Source organism: Coregonus lavaretus (genome assembly GCF_964263955.1).
Source record: "Coregonus lavaretus genome assembly, contig: HAP1_SCAFFOLD_1005, whole genome shotgun sequence".
Lineage (NCBI taxonomy): Eukaryota > Metazoa > Chordata > Actinopteri > Salmoniformes > Salmonidae > Coregonus > Coregonus lavaretus.
This window is the reverse complement of record NW_028158651.1, coordinates 3,478-21,771: the sequence shown is the minus strand read 5'-3', so window position 1 is coordinate 21,771 and position 18,294 is coordinate 3,478. Positions and strand designations below refer to the sequence as shown.

General features: G+C 47.2%; 1 protein-coding gene across 1 annotated transcript in view; it reads right to left on the bottom strand.

Moving 5' to 3' along the window:
• The window catches only part of flt4 (fms related receptor tyrosine kinase 4), an 81,341-nt gene extending 63,713 nt beyond the window's left edge, over positions 1-17,628 (bottom strand). Inside the window, exons 1-2 of the mRNA XM_084197952.1 lie at positions 17,550-17,628; positions 2,508-2,884 (exon numbers count right to left, since the gene is read on the bottom strand). Of these exons, the coding sequence (XP_084054078.1) occupies positions 2,508-2,884; positions 17,550-17,626 (454 nt within the window). The 5' untranslated portion in view covers positions 17,627-17,628. The remainder of the gene's footprint in view (positions 1-2,507; positions 2,885-17,549) is intronic.
• Between the last annotated feature and the right edge of the window lie 666 nt (positions 17,629-18,294).

Genomic DNA, 18,294 nt, shown 5'->3' with positions numbered 1-18,294 from the left:
GGAGGGAGGGGCGAGGGTCATGGCTGTGAGGAGAGGGGTGTTATGGTGTTAGGAGGGAGGGGCGAGGGTCATGGCTGTGAGGAGAGGGGTGTTATGTTGTTAGGAGGGAGGGGCGAGGGTCATGGCTGTGAGGAGAGGGGTGTTATGTTGTTAGGAGGGAGGGGCGAGGGTCATGGCTGTGAGGAGAGGGGTGTTATGGTGTTAGGAGGGAGGGGCGAGGGTCATGGCTGTGAGGAGAGGGGTGTTATGGTCTGCGTCCCAAATGGCACCCTAAGTGGGAGAGGTGGTGAGGTCTGGCAGGCTAACTGAGGCGAGGGGCACTGGGAGGGAGGGCTTAAGGGGGAGAGGTAGAGAGGTCCAGCAGACTAACTGAAGCCACATGGTCCCACGCCTATCCTGCTGCCTGTTAGTTCTATTTTACTGCTCCTCTCCTCTTCCCTCCCCTCCCCTCCTCTTCCCTCCCCCCATAACCTCTAGCTCCTCCCCTACCTCTATAACCTCTATAGCCTCTAGCTCCTCCCCTACCTCTATAACCTCTAGCTCCTCCCCTACCTCTATAACCTCTAGCTCCTCCCCTACCTCTATAACCTCTAGCTCCTCCCCTACCTCTATAACCTCTAGCTCCTCCCCTACCTCTATAACCTCTAGCTCCTCCCCTACCTCTATAACCTCTAGCTCCTCCCCTACCTCTATAACCTCTAGCTCCTCCCCTACCTCTATAACCTCTAGCTCCTCCCCTACCTCTATAACCTCTAGCTCCTCCCCTACCTCTATAACCTCTAGCTCCTCCCCTACCTCTATAACCTCTAGCTCCTCCCCTACCTCTATAACCTCTAGCTCCTCCCCTACCTCTATAACCTCTAGCTCCTCCCCTACCTCTATAACCTCTAGCTCCTCCCCTACCTCTATAACCTCTAGCTCCTCCCCTACCTCTATAACCTCTAGCTCCTCCCCTACCTCTATAACGTCTAGCTCCTCCCCTACCTCTATAACCTCTAGCTCCTCCCCTACCTCTATAACCTCTAGCTCCTCCCCTACCTCTATAACCTCTAGCTCCTCCCCTACCTCTATAACCTCTAGCTCCTCCCCTACCTCTATAACCTCTAGCTCCTCCCCTACCTCTATAACCTCTAGCTCCTCCCCTACCTCTATAACCTCTAGCTCCTCCCCTACCTCTATAACCTCTAGCTCCTCCCCTACCTCTATAACCTCTAGCTCCTCCCCTACCTCTATAACCTCTAGCTCCTCCCCTACCTCTATAACCTCTAGCTCCTCCCCTACCTCTATAAGCTCTAGCTCCTCCCCTACCTCTATAACCTCTAGCTCCTCCCCTACCTCTATAACGTCTAGCTCCTCCCCTACCTCTATAACCTCTAGCTCCTCCCCTACCTCTATAACCTCTAGCTCCTCCCCTACCTCTATAACCTCTAGCTCCTCCCCTACCTCTATAACGTCTAGCTCCTCCCCTACCTCTATAACCTCTAGCTCCTCCCCTACCTCTATAACCTCTAGCTCCTCCCCTACCTCTATAACGTCTAGCTCCTCCCCTACCTCTATAACCTCTAGCTCCTCCCCTACCTCTATAACCTCTAGCTCCTCCCCTACCTCTATAACCTCTAGCTCCTCCCCTACCTCTATAACCTCTAGCTCCTCCCCTACCTCTATAACGTCTAGCTCCTCCCCTACCTCTATAACCTCTAGCTCCTCCCCTACCTCTATAACCTCTAGCTCCTCCCCTACCTCTATAACCTCTAGCTCCTCCCCTACCTCTATAACCACCCACAACACCCCCCTTACTCCCCCCAAACTGTATGTAACCCTAGACTAGAGGCTACCCTGTGGAGATCCTCTCTACTGAGAGGAATAAAGCTCATGTAGAGGGTTCAGGACACAATGTGGAGATCATCTCTACTGAGAGGACTAAAGCTCATGTAGAGGGTTCAGGACACAATGTGGAGATCCTCTCTACTGAGAGGAATAAAGCTCATGTAGAGGGTTCAGGACACAATGTGGAGATCATCTCTACTGAGAGGACTAAAGCTCATGTAGAGGGTTCAGGACACAATGTGGAGATCATCTCTACTGAGAGCACTAAAGCTCATGTAGAGGGTTCAGGACACAATGTGGAGACGTTCTGGAGCATCACTTTAACAATACTAGTCATACACAAGAGTTGATCATGATGATGACGCTAACACTGGCGCTGGCGAAAAACCATGCGTACATGTGCGTGTTGTGTGTGTGTGTGTGTGTGTGAGTGTGTGAATGCGTGTATCCGTGTGTGCGTGTGTGAATGCGTGTATCCATGTGTGTGTGTTTGCGTGTATCCGCGTGTGTGTGTGCGTGTATCTGCGCGCGTGTGTGTGCGAATGCGTGTGTGTGTGTGTGTGTGCGTGTGTGTGTGTGCGTGTGCGTGTGTGATTGCGTGTATCCGCGTGTGTGTCTGTGAGCAACAGAATGCATGCATGTGGTGCGTCTGTCTCTGTGTATAAACACACTCCTCTCACCTCTGACAAACACATATAGAGTAACAGCCGTGGTCCCGTCGATGACAGCCTTGATGTCTCTGTAGTAACAGCGGTAGGATCCCGTATCATTCCCTTTAGCTCCAGTGAGTACCAGGGTCTTGCAATACGGCCTTCCAGGCTCCCCTTGACACTCCAGGATCCGGACCGCTCTTCTCTGGACAGGGACAGAATCAGGGGTTACAGCCCCAGTCTCGGCCTCTCCCCCTGGGGCTCTGCTGGGCCTGGGGCCGGCCTGCCGGTCAGTCAGCTCCTCTCCCCCTGGGGCTCTGCTGGGCCTGGGGCCGGCCTGACGGTCAGTCAGCTCCTCTCCCACCAGGGTCGTCTCAGGCCACACCCAGGATAGAGTACGCTGACCCCTGGAGGTCAGAGTTTAGGGGTTAGACGTCAGAGGAAAGGTCAGGTTAGAGGTCACAGATGGGTCAATTGTGTTTTTAACCAATCAGAACAGGTTAGGGGCTGTACAAATGTCAGGTGTGTGACAGAGACTTCGACAGATTGTGAAAGAGTGTGTGTGTGTGTGTGTGTGTGTGTGTGTGTGTGTGTGTGTGTGTGTGTGTGTGTGTGTACACTGTGCTGGTGAATCATAATACTGCTCTGTATAGAAGGAACATCGTGCTGGTGAATCTTTATGAACGAGATGGGTGACACTCTAGATCCAAACTGTTACAGACCTATATCCATCCTGCCCTGCCTTTCGAAAGTATTTGAAAGCCAAGTTAACAAACAGATCACCGACCATTTCGAATACCACCGTACCTTCTCCGCTATGCAATCCGGTTTCCGAGCTTGTCATGGGTGCACTTCAGCCACGCTCAAGGTCCAAAACGATATTATAACCGCGATTGATAATAGACAGTACTGTGCAGCCGTCTTCATCGACCTGGCCAAGGCTTTCGACTCTGTCAACCACCGCATTCTTATTGGCAGACTAAATAGCCTTGGTTTCTCAAATGACTGCCTCGCCTGGTTCACCAACTACTTCTCAGATAGAGTTCAGTGTGTCAAATCGGAGGGCCTGTTGTCTGGACCTATGGCAGTCTCTATGGGGGTGCCACAGGGTTCAATTCTTGGGCCGACACTTTTCTCCGTGTATATCAATGATGTCGCTCTTGCTGCTGGTGACTCTCAGATCCACCTCTACGCAGACGACACCATTTTGTATACATCTGGCCCTTCATTGGACACTGTGTTAACAAACCTCCAAACGAGCTTCAATGCCATACATCACTCCTTCAGTAGCCTCCAACTGCTCTTAAACACTAGTAAAACTAAATGCATGCTTTTCAATCGAACGCTGCTGGCACCCGCCCACCCGACTAGAATCACCACTCTCGACGGGTCTGACCTAGAGTATGTGGACAACTACAAATACCTAGGTGTCTGGTTAGACTGTAAACTCTCCTTCCAGACTCACATAAAGAATCTCCAATCCAAAGTTAAATCTAGAATTGGCTTCCTATTTCGCAACAAAGCCTCCTTCACTCATGCTGCCAAACATGCCCTCGTAAAACTGACTATCCTACCAATCCTTGACTTCGGCGATGTCATTTACAAAATAGCCTCCAACACTCTACTCAGCAAATTGGATGTAGTCTATCACAGTGCCATCCGTTTTGTCTCCAAAGCCCCATACACTACCCACCACTGTGACCTGTACGCTCTTGTTGGCTGGTCCTCACTACATGTTCGTCGTCAAACCCACTGGCTCCAGGTCATCTATAAATCACTGCTAGGCAAATCCCCGCCGTATCTTAGCTCATTGGTCACCATAGCAGCACCCACCCGTAGTCTGCGCTCCAGCAGGTATATCTCACTGGTCATTCCCAAAGCCAACACCTCCTTTGGCCGCCATTCCTTCCAGTTCTCTGCTGCCAATGACTGGAACGAATTGCAAAAATCTCTGAAGCTGGAGACTCTTATCTCCCTCACTAACTGTAAGCATCAGTTGTCAGAGCACCTTACCGATCACTGCACCTGTACACAGCCCATCTGAAATTAGCCCACCCAACTACCTCATCCCTATATTGTTATTTATTTTGCTCTTTTGCACCCCAGTATCTCTATTTGCACATAATCTCTTGCACATCTAGCATTCCAGTGTTAATACTATTGTAATTATTTTGCACTATAGCCTATTTATTGCCTTACCGCCATAACTTGCTACATTTGCACACACTGTATATATATTTTCTGTTGTATTTTTGACTTTATGTTTTTTTACCCCATATGTAACTGTGTTGTTTTTATCGCACTGCTTTGCTTTATCTTGGCCAGGTCGCAGTTGTAAATGAGAACCTGTTCTCAACTGGTTTACCTGGTTAAATAAAGGTGAAATATATTTTTTTATTTTTAAATTATATCTCTGTCCCAAATGGCACCCTATGCTCTATATAGCACACTACTTTTGACCAGGGCCCATTGGGTTTTCCATTGGGTTTTCCATAGGGTTTTCCATAGTGTTTTCCATAGGGTTTTCCATAGGGTTTTCCATTGGGTTTTCCATTGGGTTTTCCATTGGGTTTTCCATTGGGTTTTCCATAGGGCTCTGGTCAAAAATAGAGCACTATAAGGGAATATAGGATGCCATTTGGGACGCAGTCTAGTATGGTTTCAATCCACACACACACACACACACACACACACACACACACACACACACACTCCTTCACCACAGACCGTACCTTCGTTGACTACAAATGGACACATCAGCAGCCAGCAGAGAGGACAGTGACAAAATGTCAAGATTTTAGCTCAGGACAATGGATGCATTCTTTCTTTCAATCACCAAGCCTGTCTATGATGGTAGAGACAAGTCAGCCAGCAGAATAAATAAATATAAAATATGCCATTTAGCAGACGCTTTTATCCAAAGCGACTTACAGTCATGCGTGCATAAATTTTTTTTGTGTATGGGTGGTCCCGGGGATCGAACCCACTACCTTGGCATTACAAGCGCCGTGCTCTACCAGCTGAGCTACAGAGGACCAGAATCAAACTGATTTCCCCCATGATGGTAGAGACGGTTATCCAGCAGAATCAAACTGATTTCCCCCATGATGGTAGAGACGGTTATCCAGCAGAATCAAACTGATTTCCCCCATGATGGTAGAGATGGTTTTCCAGCAGAATCAAACTGATTTCCCCCATGATGGTAGAGACGGTTATCCAGCAGAATCAAACTGATTTCCCCCATGATGGTAGAGACGGTTATCCAGCCCCTCTAACAGGATACTGAACCACAGAGGGGAGGTTCCAAACGGGATACATTTACATTTTCGTCATTTAGCAGACGCTCTTATCCAGAGCGACTTACAAATTGGTGCATTCACCTTATGATAGCCAGTGGGATAACCACTTTACAATTGTTATTTTATTTTATTTTTTATTTTTTTATTTTTTTTGGGGGGTGGGGTAAGGGGGGGTAGAAGGATTACTTTATCCTATCCCAGGTATTCCCTAAAGAGGTGGGGTTTCAAGTGTCTCCGGAAGGTGGTGAGTGACTCCGCTGTCCTGGCGTCGTGGGGGAGCTTGTTCCACCATTGGGGTGCCAGAGCAGCGAACAGTTTGGAGTTTTATAGTGCACTACCCCAGGGGTTCCCAAACTGTTTTGCTTCATGACCCACTAATTGAGGTGTCTTTTAAGTCGCGACCGACCATAAGGGTTGAGCCGTGAAAAAACATACTCAAGGCACCTAATCATAATGGCTCCTGTAAGTCGCTCTGGATAAAAGTGTCTGCTAAATGACTAAAATGTCAATGTAAATGTAGCAGTTTCAAAGCTAATCTTCTGCAATTCCATACATCAGGGAGCTGAAAGAAAATGTTGCAGATTTTAAGCAAATCTTCTACAATTCTATGCATTTTGACATGGAGCTGAGAGAACATTTTGACATGGAGCTGAGAGAACATTTTGATATGAGCTGAGAGAACATTTTGACATGGAGCTGAGAGAACATTTTGATATGAGCTGAGAGAACATTTTGACATGGAGCTGAGAGAACATTTTGACATGGAGCTGAGAGAACATTTTGATATGAGCTGAGAGAACATTTTGACATGGAGCTGAGAGAACATTTTGATATGAGCTGAGAGAACATTTTGACATGGAGCTGAGAGAACATTTTGACATGGAGCTGAGAGAACATTTTGACATGGAGCTGAGAGAACATTTTGACATGGAGCTGAGAGAACATTTTGATATGAGCTGAGAGAACATTTTGACATGGAGCTGAGAGAACATTTTGACATGGAGCTGAGAGAACATTTTGACATGGAGCTGAGAGAACATTTTGACATGGAGCTGAGAGAACATTTTGATATGAGCTGAGAGAACATTTTGACATGGAGCTGAGAGAACATTTTGACATGGAGCTGAGAGAACATTTTGATATGAGCTGAGAGAACATTTTGACATGGAGCTGAGAGAACATTTTGACATGGAGCTGAGAGAACATTTTGACATGGAGCTGAGAGAACATTTTGATATGGAGCTGAGAGAACATTTTGACATGGAGCTGAGAGAACATTTTGACATGGAGCTGAGAGAACATTTTGATATGGCTAATGCTGTGTGCTTATGCTCAAACATTACAAAATCAATGGGGGCCTGATTGTCAAATTTTTATTTTGTTGATGGTTGGCTATTTATATATATATATATATATATATATATATACAGTTGAAGTCGGAAGTTTACATACACCTTAGCCAAATACATTTAAACTCAGTTTCTCACAATTCCTGACATTTAATCCTAGCAAAAATTCCCTGTCTTAGGTCAGTTAGGATCACCACTTTATTTTAAGAATGTGAAATGTCAGAATAATAGTAGAGAGAATGATTTATTTCAGCTTTTATTTATTTCATCACATTCCCAGTAGGTCAGAATTTTACATACACTCAATTAGTATTTGGTAGCATTGCCTTTAAATTGTTTAACTTGGGTCAAACGTTTCGGGTAGCCTTCCACAAGCTTCCCACAATAAGTTGGGTGAATGTTGGCCCATTCCTCCTGACAGAGCTGGTGTAACTGAGTCAGGTTTGTAGGCCTCCTTGCTCGCACACACTTTTTCAGTTCTGCCCACACATTTTCAATAGGATTGAGGTCAGGGCTTTGTGATGGACACTCCAATACCTTGACTTTGTTGTCCTTAAGCCATTTTGCCACAACTTTGGAAGTATGCTTGGGGTCATTGTCCATTTGGAAGACCCATTTGCAACCAAGCTTTAACTTCCTGACTGATGTCTTGTGATGTTGCTTCAATATATCCACATAATATTCCTTCCTCATGATGCCATCTATTTTGTGAAGTGCACCAGTCCCTCCTGCAGCAAAGCAGCCCCACAGCATGATGCTGCCACCCCCGTTCTTCACGGTTGGGATGGTGTTCGTCGGCTTGCAAGCCTTCCCCTTTTTCCTCCAAACATAACGATGGTCATTATGGCCAAACAGTTCAATTTTTGTTTCATCAGACAAGAGGACATTTCTCCAAAAAGTACGATCTTTGTCCCCATGTGCAGTTGCAAACCGTAGTCTGGCTTTTTTTATGGTGGTTTTGGAGCAGTGGCTTCTTCCTTGCTGAGCGGCCTTTCAGGTTATGTCGATATAAGACTTGTTTTACTGTGGATATAGATACTTTTGTACCTGTTTCCTCCAGCATATTCACAACGTCCTTTGCTGTTGTTCTGGGATTGATTTGCACTTTTCACACCAAAGTAAGTTCATCTCTAGGAGACATAACGCGTCTCCTTCCTGAGCGGTATGACGGCTGCGTGGTCCCATGGTGTTTATACTTGCATACTATTGTTTGTACAGATGAACGTGGTACCTTCAGGCATTTGGAAATTGCTCCCAAGGATGAACCAGACTTGTGGAGGTCTACAATTTTTTTTCTGAGATCTTGGCTGATTTCTTTTGATTTTCTCATGATGTCAAGCAAAGAGGCACTGAGTTTGAAGGTAGGCCTTGAAATACATCCACAGGTACACCTCCAATTGACTCAAATTATGTCAATTAGCCTATCAGAAGCTTCTAAAGCCATGACATCATTTTCTAGAATTTCTTAAGCTGTTTAAAGGCACAGTCAACTTAGTGTATGTAAACTTCTGACCCACTGGAATTGTGATACAGTGAATTATAAGTGAAATAATCTGTCTGTAAACAATTGTTGGAAGAATTACTTGTGTCATTCACAAAGTAGATGTCCTAACCGACTTGCCAAAACTATAGTTTGTTAACAAGAAATTTGTGGAGTGGTTGAAAAACAAGTTTTAATGACTCCAACCTAAGTGTATGTAAACTTCCGACTTCAACTGTATATATATAGGTCCATTATCTTTTCCACATACTTTCTATTCGGTTTAAGTCTTTAAGTTTTACACTGAAAAGCTTTATAGTATATGACATTTAGAAATTTGAGTATGCTATTTTCAATGGCATTAAGACAATGTTTCCAAAACTCGGTCCTCGGGACCCCAAAGGGGCACGTTTTGGGTTTTGCCCTAACACTACACAGCTGATTCAAATGATCAAAGCTTGATGATTCGTTTATTATTTTAAATCAGCTGTGTAGTGCTAGGGCAAAAACCAAAACGTGCACCCCCTTGGGGTCCCGAGGATCAAGTTTGGAAAACCCTGCGTTAAGGATTAACAAAAGAATAAGGGTTAGAATAAGGGTTAAATATATAAATAAACCAGGCTTGAATGTAACTTAACTAGTTGCCTTGAATGCAGCTCCCTAGCAACTCAACAAGCACCAGCTGCTAACCGTTGCCAATCAGCCTTGAACTACTGTTTGCAACATTGAACTGGTTGCCTTGAACGTAACTCATCAAACAAGCTCCAGCTTCTACTCATCAGACTCAACACCTGTTCTCACTCTGCTTAATCACTACTGCCACCCTGCTTAAACCTGACCAAACAGCCTCTTCCTCCTCTCTGTTTTGTGTCGTGACAAGCCTCGATTTATCGAAAGTTCTACTCAACATTTACTTAAGTTACTTATGTTAGCTTGCTTACTTCGTTTACGAGATTGATCTCACCTCTTCGGATTCCGAGATGTTTTCAGACCAAGTTCCAGACTCTCCATTATCAAGGCCCTCTAACCAGACGGCTGCACCGCCACCTTTCCAGGCCTCACAAAGAATGTTGTGTGCGGCCTCTAGGCCGATCTCCCCACCGCCCTGTCCGTCGGAGCTCACCAGCCTCCCCTGTTCGCATGCATGGATGGCTCGGGCCCCACCTTCCCGCCAATCTACAGGACCTCTCCCCTCTGTTCCCACTTCCACCTCTGAGGCATCCAGATCAGGCCTCCGGTGCTGTCGGACTGGACACTTTCCAGGCTCCGGGAAAGCTCCGGGGAAGGGGGATCCCGTTCCATCGTAATGACAACAAGGCCGAGCTGTTCCGCCTGTACGTGGGCTCCCCGGGGGAGGTAAGCACACTGCTTCTGCCCAGAAGCAGCCCGTAAAAATCCCAGAATGCATGGCTCCGCCCCCTGCCAAGGGCCTTCCATCTCGGTGTGACCTGCCCCCACCCCACCTCACCCCACTTTGTATTCCTTCTCCAGCCCCTCGGCTTCCTCCCCACTTTGTACGGCTGCTCCAGCCCCTCGGCTTCCTCCCCACTTTGTATTCCTGCTCCAGCCCCTCGGCTTCCTCCCCACTTTGTACGGCTGCTCCAGCCCCTCGGCTTCCTCCCCACTTTGTACGGCTGCTCCAGCCCCTCGGCTTCCTCCCCACTTTGTACGGCTGCTCCAGCCCCTCGGCTTCCTCCCCACTTTGTATTCCTTCTCCAGCCCCTCGGCTTCCTTGCCTCTTGCTCCAACCTTTCTCTCTGGCCTCGCTAGCCCCATGACCGCTGCCTCAGCAGTGGCTCACCCTCTCTCTCTGCCAACGATCGCCGCTCTCTCTCTGCCAACGATCGCCGCTCTCTCTCTGCCAACGATCGCCGCTCTCTCAGCATACTGCTTCCTTTCCCCCCCACCCACCTACCTCTCACGCTCTGTCTCTGCCGACATTGTAACTAGTCTTTACAGCCTCCGGTACTACTGGCTCTGTGACCACTGTTTTGTCTGCCAGTGTGGACCTCTGTTTCTCTCCGGTCCCGCTGCAGCGTCTCACCTTCTCTCTGCCAGCAACGACCGCTCACATCACCATCTACTCAGCCAGTTACGGGCCCTGGCCCTCCAAGCTGCGACCCTGTCCCAGTTCAGTGACCCGCCTACCTCTCTGTTCCAGTCTTTACTGCCGGCTCAGCCCATCCTCTGGCCCACCACTCAATCACTACGGCCACCCCGGCTCATTTATTTTACCAGGTAAGTTGACTGAACACATTCTCATTTACAGCAACAACCTGGGGAATAGTTACAGGGGAGAGAAGGGGGGATGAATGAGCCAGTTGGAAGTTGGGGCTGATTGGGTGGCCATGATGGTATGAGGGCCAGATTGGGAATTTAGCCAGGACATCAAGGTTAACACCCCTATTCTTACAATAAGTGCCATGGGATCTTTAGTGACAACAGAGAGTCCGGACACCCTACACAGGGCAATCACTGCCCTGGGGCATTGGGATATTTTTTTTTTTGACCAGAGGAAAGAGTACCTTCTACTGGCCCTCCAACACCACATCCAGCAGCATCTGGTCTCTGATCCAGGGACCAACCCTGCTTAACTTCAGAGGTAAGCCAGCAGTGGGCTCCTCCACCCAATGCCCTGATCTTCAATCCAACTCAATCTCTTCCTCTCTCCGCCAGCAGATTACTACAAAGTGCAGACGTTAATCTTGCCGCTCTCCTCACTCCTTCTCCCGCACAGGTCTTACCCCGTATCATTGACTGTGGCCTCTTCCAGGTGCCCCTGCGCTCCACTGACCCTCGCCACTCTCCTACCGCCCCCTCCTCCGCCCTGTTCGAGTCGTATCTAACTGTAGTGGACTCTTCTCTCTGGGAGACCGAAGGGCCATTCTCATCCATTCCGACAACCTTTCCATGGTACACGTCATTAACAAGGGCCGTTCTGACTCCCTCCCTATCATGAGTTCCTAAGAACCTGGCTATCCGTCACCATCAGTTCCTTCTCAGAGCTGCACAGGTACCCGGCCAATGTAACACAATCGCGGATTCTGTGTCCAGTCTCAAATTTCAGAGATTCAGGCGCTTGGCCCCTACCAACCCCTAGTCCATGATCACCTTCCCGTGAACCATCCACTGCTTTGCCTCATCTACCAGTCACGCCACTTCATCCTATCAGCCGTTGAACCAAGTATCTTGTCCTCTTACTGGACAGCCTGGAGATGTTTCCATGCAATCTATCACCTGCCTTTTTCTCTCCAACGACTTGGTCACAATGTCTGCTTCCCCCCCCCCCAGCTGATCCCTCGCCAGAAGGATCCTCATCCGTCCCCCGTCCCCCAGCTGATCCCTCTCCAGAAGGATCCTCATTCGTCCCCCCCAGCTGATCCCTCTCCAGAAGGATCCTCATTCGTCCCCCCCAGCTGATCCCTCTCTAGAAGGATCCTCATTCGACCGTTCCCCCCCCCAGCTGATCCCTCTCTAGAAGGATCCTCATTCAACCGTTCCCCCCCCAGCTGATCCCTCTCCAGAAGGATCCTCATTCTCACATCATTTCCTCAATATATTCTAAACCTGTTTCAGATCTGGTCCATAAACTCGTAAAATGCATTTTCCAGAAAAAGGTGGGTAAACATTTGTGCAAAATAAAAAAGGTGTGTAAATGGCGTTTACAGGTGTTTAACCTCCACTACACCACTCTGTATTGACATGTTGGTGGGTTAGACAGGTGTTTAACCTCCACTACACCACTCTGTATTGACATGTTGGTGGGTTAGACAGGTGTTTAACCTCCACTACACCACTCTGTATTGACATGTTGGTGGGTTAGACAGGTGTTTAACCTCCACTACACCACTCTGTATTGACATGTTGGTGGGTTAGACAGGTGTTTAACCTCCACTACACCACTCTGTATTGACATGTTGGTGGGTTAGACAGGTGTTTAACCTCCACTACACCACTCTGTATTGACATGTTGGTGGGTTAGACAGGTGTTTAACCTCCACTACACCACTCTGTATTGACATGTTGGTGGATTAGACAGGTGTTTAACCTCCACTACACCACTCTGTATTGACATGTTGGTGGATTAGACAGGTGTTTAACCTCCACTACACCACTCTGTATTGACATGTTGGTGGGTTAGACAGGTGTTTAACCTCCACTACACCACTCTGTATTGACATGTTGGTGGGTTAGACAGGTGTTTAACCTCCACTACACCACTCTGTATTGACATGTTGGTGGGTTAGACGGGTGTTTAACCTCCACTACACCACTCTGTATTGACATGTTGGTGGGTTAGACGGGTGTTTAACCTCCACTACACCACTCTGTATTGACATGTTGGTGGGTTAGACGGGTGTTTAACCTCCACTACACCACTCTGTATTGACATGTTGGTGGGTTAGACGGGTGTTTAACCTCCACTACACCACTCTGTATTGACATGTTGGTGGGTTAGACGGGTGTTTAACCTCCACTACACCACTCTGTATTGACATGTTGGTGGGTTAGACGGGTGTTTAACCTCCACTACACCACTCTGTATTGACATGTTGGTGGGTTAGACGGGTGTTTAACCTCCACTACACCACTCTGTATTGACATGTTGGTGGGTTAGACGGGTGTTTAACCTCCACTACACCACTCTGTATTGACATGTTGGTGGGTTAGACGGGTGTTTAACCTCCACTACACCACTCTGTATTGACATGTTGGTGGGTTAGACGGGTGTCTAACCTCCACTACACCACTCTGTATTGACATGTTGGTGGGTTAGACGGGTGTCTAACCTCCACTACACCACTCTGTATTGACATGTTGGTGGGTTAGACGGGTGTCTAACCTCCACTACACCACTCTGTATTGACATGTTGGTGGGTTAGACGGGTGTCTAACCTCCACTACACCACTCTGTATTGACATGTTGGTGGGTTAGACGGGTGTCTAACCTCCACTACACCACTCTGTATTGACATGTTGGTGGGTTAGACGGGTGTTTAACCTCCACTACACCACTCTGTATTGACATGTTGGTGGATTAGACGGGTGTTTAACCTCCACTACACCACTCTGTATTGACATGTTGGTGGGTTAGACGGGTGTTTAACCTCCACTACACCACTCTGTATTGACATGTTGGTGGGTTAGACGGGTGTTTAACCTCCACTACACCACTCTGTATTGACATGTTGGTGGGTTAGACGGGTGTTTAACCTCCACTACACCACTCTGTATTGACATGTTGGTGGGTTAGACGGGTGTTTAACCTCCACTACACCACTCTGTATTGACATGTTGGTGGGTTAGACGGGTGTTTAACCTCCACTACACCACTCTGTATTGACATGTTGGTGGGTTAGACGGGTGTTTAACCTCCACTACACCACTCTGTATTGACATGTTGGTGGGTTAGACGGGTGTTTAACCTCCACTACACCACTCTGTATTGACATGTTGGTGGGTTAGACGGGTGTTTAACCTCCACTACACCACTCTGTATTGACATGTTGGTGGGTTAGACGGGTGTTTAACCTCCACTACACCACTCTGTATTGACATGTTGGTGGGTTAGACGGGTGTTTAACCTCCACTACACCACTCTGTATTGACATGTTGGTGGGTTAGACGGGTGTTTAACCTCCACTACACCACTCTGTATTGACATGTTGGTGGGTTAGACGGGTGTTTAACCTCCACTACACCACTCTGTATTGACATGTTGGTGTGTTAGACGGGTGTTTAACCTCCACTACACCACTCTGTATTGACATGTTGGTGGGTTAGACGGGTGTTTAACCTCCACTACACCACTCTGTATTGACATGTTGGTGGGTTAGACGGGTGTTTAACCTCCACTACACCACTCTGTATTGACATGTTGGTGGGTTAGACGGGTGTTTAACCTCCACTACACCACTCTGTATTGACATGTTGGTGGGTTAGACGGGTGTTTAACCTCCACTACACCACTCTGTATTGACATGTTGGTGGGTTAGACGGGTGTTTAACCTCCACTACACCACTCTGTATTGACATGTTGGTGGGTTAGACGGGTGTTTAACCTCCACTACACCACTCTGTATTGACATGTTGGTGGGTTAGACGGGTGTTTAACCTCCACTACACCACTCTGTATTGACATGTTGGTGGGTTAGACGGGTGTTTAACCTCCACTACACCACTCTGTATTGACATGTTGGTGGGTTAGACGGGTGTTTAACCTCCACTACACCACTCTGTATTGACATGTTGGTGGGTTAGACGGGTGTTTAACCTCCACTACACCACTCTGTATTGACATGTTGGTGGGTTAGACGGGTGTTTAACCTCCACTACACCACTCTGTATTGACATGTTGGTGGGTTAGACGGGTGTTTAACCTCCACTACACCACTCTGTATTGACATGTTGGTGGGTTAGACGGGTGTTTAACCTCCACTACACCACTCTGTATTGACATGTTGGTGGGTTAGACGGGTGTTTAACCTCCACTACACCACTCTGTATTGACATGTTGGTGGGTTAGACGGGTGTTTAACCTCCACTACACCACTCTGTATTGACATGTTGGTGGGTTAGACGGGTGTTTAACCTCCACTACACCACTCTGTATTGACATGTTGGTGGGTTAGACGGGTGTTTAACCTCCACTACACCACTCTGTATTGACATGTTGGTGGGTTAGACGGGTGTTTAACCTCCACTACACCACTCTGTATTGACATGTTGGTGGGTTAGACGGGTGTTTAACCTCCACTACACCACTCTGTATTGACATGTTGGTGGGTTAGACGGGTGTTTAACCTCCACTACACCACTCTGTATTGACATGTTGGTGGGTTAGACGGGTGTTTAACCTCCACTACACCACTCTGTATTGACATGTTGGTGGGTTAGACGGGTGTTTAACCTCCACTACACCACTCTGTATTGACATGTTGGTGGGTTAGACGGGTGTTTAACCTCCACTACACCACTCTGTATTGACATGTTGGTGGGTTAGACGGGTGTTTAACCTCCACTACACCACTCTGTATTGACATGTTGGTGGGTTAGACGGGTGTTTAACCTCCACTACACCACTCTGTATTGACATGTTGGTGGGTTAGACGGGTGTTTAACCTCCACTACACCACTCTGTATTGACATGTTGGTGGGTTAGACGGGTGTTTAACCTCCACTACACCACTCTGTATTGACATGTTGGTGGGTTAGACGGGTGTTTAACCTCCACTACACCACTCTGTATTGACATGTTGGTGGGTTAGACGGGTGTTTAACCTCCACTACACCACTCTGTATTGACATGTTGGTGGGTTAGACGGGTGTTTAACCTCCACTACACCACTCTGTATTGACATGTTGGTGGGTTAGACGGGTGTTTAACCTCCACTACACCACTCTGTATTGACATGTTGGTGGGTTAGACGGGTGTTTAACCTCCACTACACCACTCTGTATTGACATGTTGGTGGGTTAGACGGGTGTTTAACCTCCACTACACCACTCTGTATTGACATGTTGGTGGGTTAGACGGGTGTTTAACCTCCACTACACCACTCTGTATTGACATGTTGGTGGGTTAGACGGGTGTTTAACCTCCACTACACCACTCTGTATTGACATGTTGGTGGGTTAGACGGGTGTTTAACCTCCACTACACCACTCTGTATTGACATGTTGGTGGGTTAGACGGGTGTTTAACCTCCACTACACCACTCTGTATTGACATGTTGGTGGGTTAGACGGGTGTTTAACCTCCACTACACCACTCTGTATTGACATGTTGGTGGGTTAGACGGGTGTTTAACCTCCACTACACCACTCTGTATTGACATGTTGGTGGGTTAGACGGGTGTTTAACCTCCACTACACCACTCTGTATTGACATGTTGGTGGGTTAGACGGGTGTTTAACCTCCACTACACCACTCTGTATTGACATGTTGGTGGGTTAGACGGGTGTTTAACCTCCACTACACCACTCTGTATTGACATGTTGGTGGGTTAGACGGGTGTTTAACCTCCACTACACCACTCTGTATTGACATGTTGGTGGGTTAGACGGGTGTTTAACCTCCACTACACCACTCTGTATTGACATGTTGGTGGGTTAGACGGGTGTTTAACCTCCACTACACCACTCTGTATTGACATGTTGGTGGGTTAGACGGGTGTTTAACCTCCACTACACCACTCTGTATTGACATGTTGGTGGATTAGACGGGTGTTTAACCTCCACTACACCACTCTGTATTGACATGTTGGTGGGTTAGACGGGTGTTTAACCTCCACTACACCACTCTGTATTGACATGTTGGTGGGTTAGACGGGTGTTTAACCTCCACTACACCACTCTGTATTGACATGTTGGTGGATTAGACGGGTGTTTAACCTCCACTACACCACTCTGTATTGACATGTTGGTGGGTTAGACGGGTGTTTAACCTCCACTACACCACTCTGTATTGACATGTTGGTGGGTTAGACGGGTGTTTAACCTCCACTACACCACTCTGTATTGACATGTTGGTGGGTTAGACGGGTGTTTAACCTCCACTACACCACTCTGTATTGACATGTTGGTGGGTTAGACGGGTGTTTAACCTCCACTACACCACTCTGTATTGACATGTTGGTGGGTTAGACGGGTGTTTAACCTCCACTACACCACTCTGTATTGACATGTTGGTGGATTAGACAGGTGTTTAACCTCCACTACACCACTCTGTATTGACATGTTGGTGGGTTAGACAGGTGTTTAACCTCCACTACACCACTCTGTATTGACATGTTGGTGGATTAGACAGGTGTTTAACCTCCACTACACCACTCTGTATAATTGTTGGGATACTTCACACACACAGGGAGACGGACACAGGGAGACGGACACAGAGAGACGGACACAGAGAGACGGACACAGAGAGACGGACACAGTACTCTACCTGCATGTAATGGTCAGTGTTTCATCTGCATGGATCACAAGGTCGTCTTTGGGACTGTCAAGGGTGGGCGGAGTCATAGAATAGCCAATCACTAAACCTGAGGGAACAAAACAAAGTAATATGATTGGACGCTGACACTGATGAGAAACAGTTTCCCACAAAGCTCAATTAGTGGGTATTAGTTTAGACAGCTCTGCTGTTCGGCTCTGTCAAACCTCAGTGTCACGTTGATTAGGAACTCAACCCGACAGTGGCAGGATGCACCAACCAAAGCTAGCAAATGTTATTTATATATATATATATATATATATACATACACACAGTGCATTCAGAAAGTATTCAGACCCCTTCCCTTTTCCACATTTTGCTACAGCCTTATTCTAAAATGAGGAATTGTTTTTATTTAACCTAATCTACACACAATACCCCATAATAACAAAGCAAAAAAGTTTTTTTTGAAATGTGGCACATTTCTTACAAATAAAAACCAGAAATACCTTATTTACATAAGTATTCAGACCCTTTTGTTATGAGACTCGAAATTGAGCTCAGGTGCATCCTGTTTCCATTGATCATCCTTGAGATGGAAATAAACAATTTAATCCATTTTAGAATAAGGTTGTAACGAAACAAAGTGGAAAAAGTCAAGGGGTCTGAATACTTTCTGAATGCACTATATATATATATATATTACACACACACATTATTACAGTACCAGACAAAAGTTTGGACACACCTACTCATT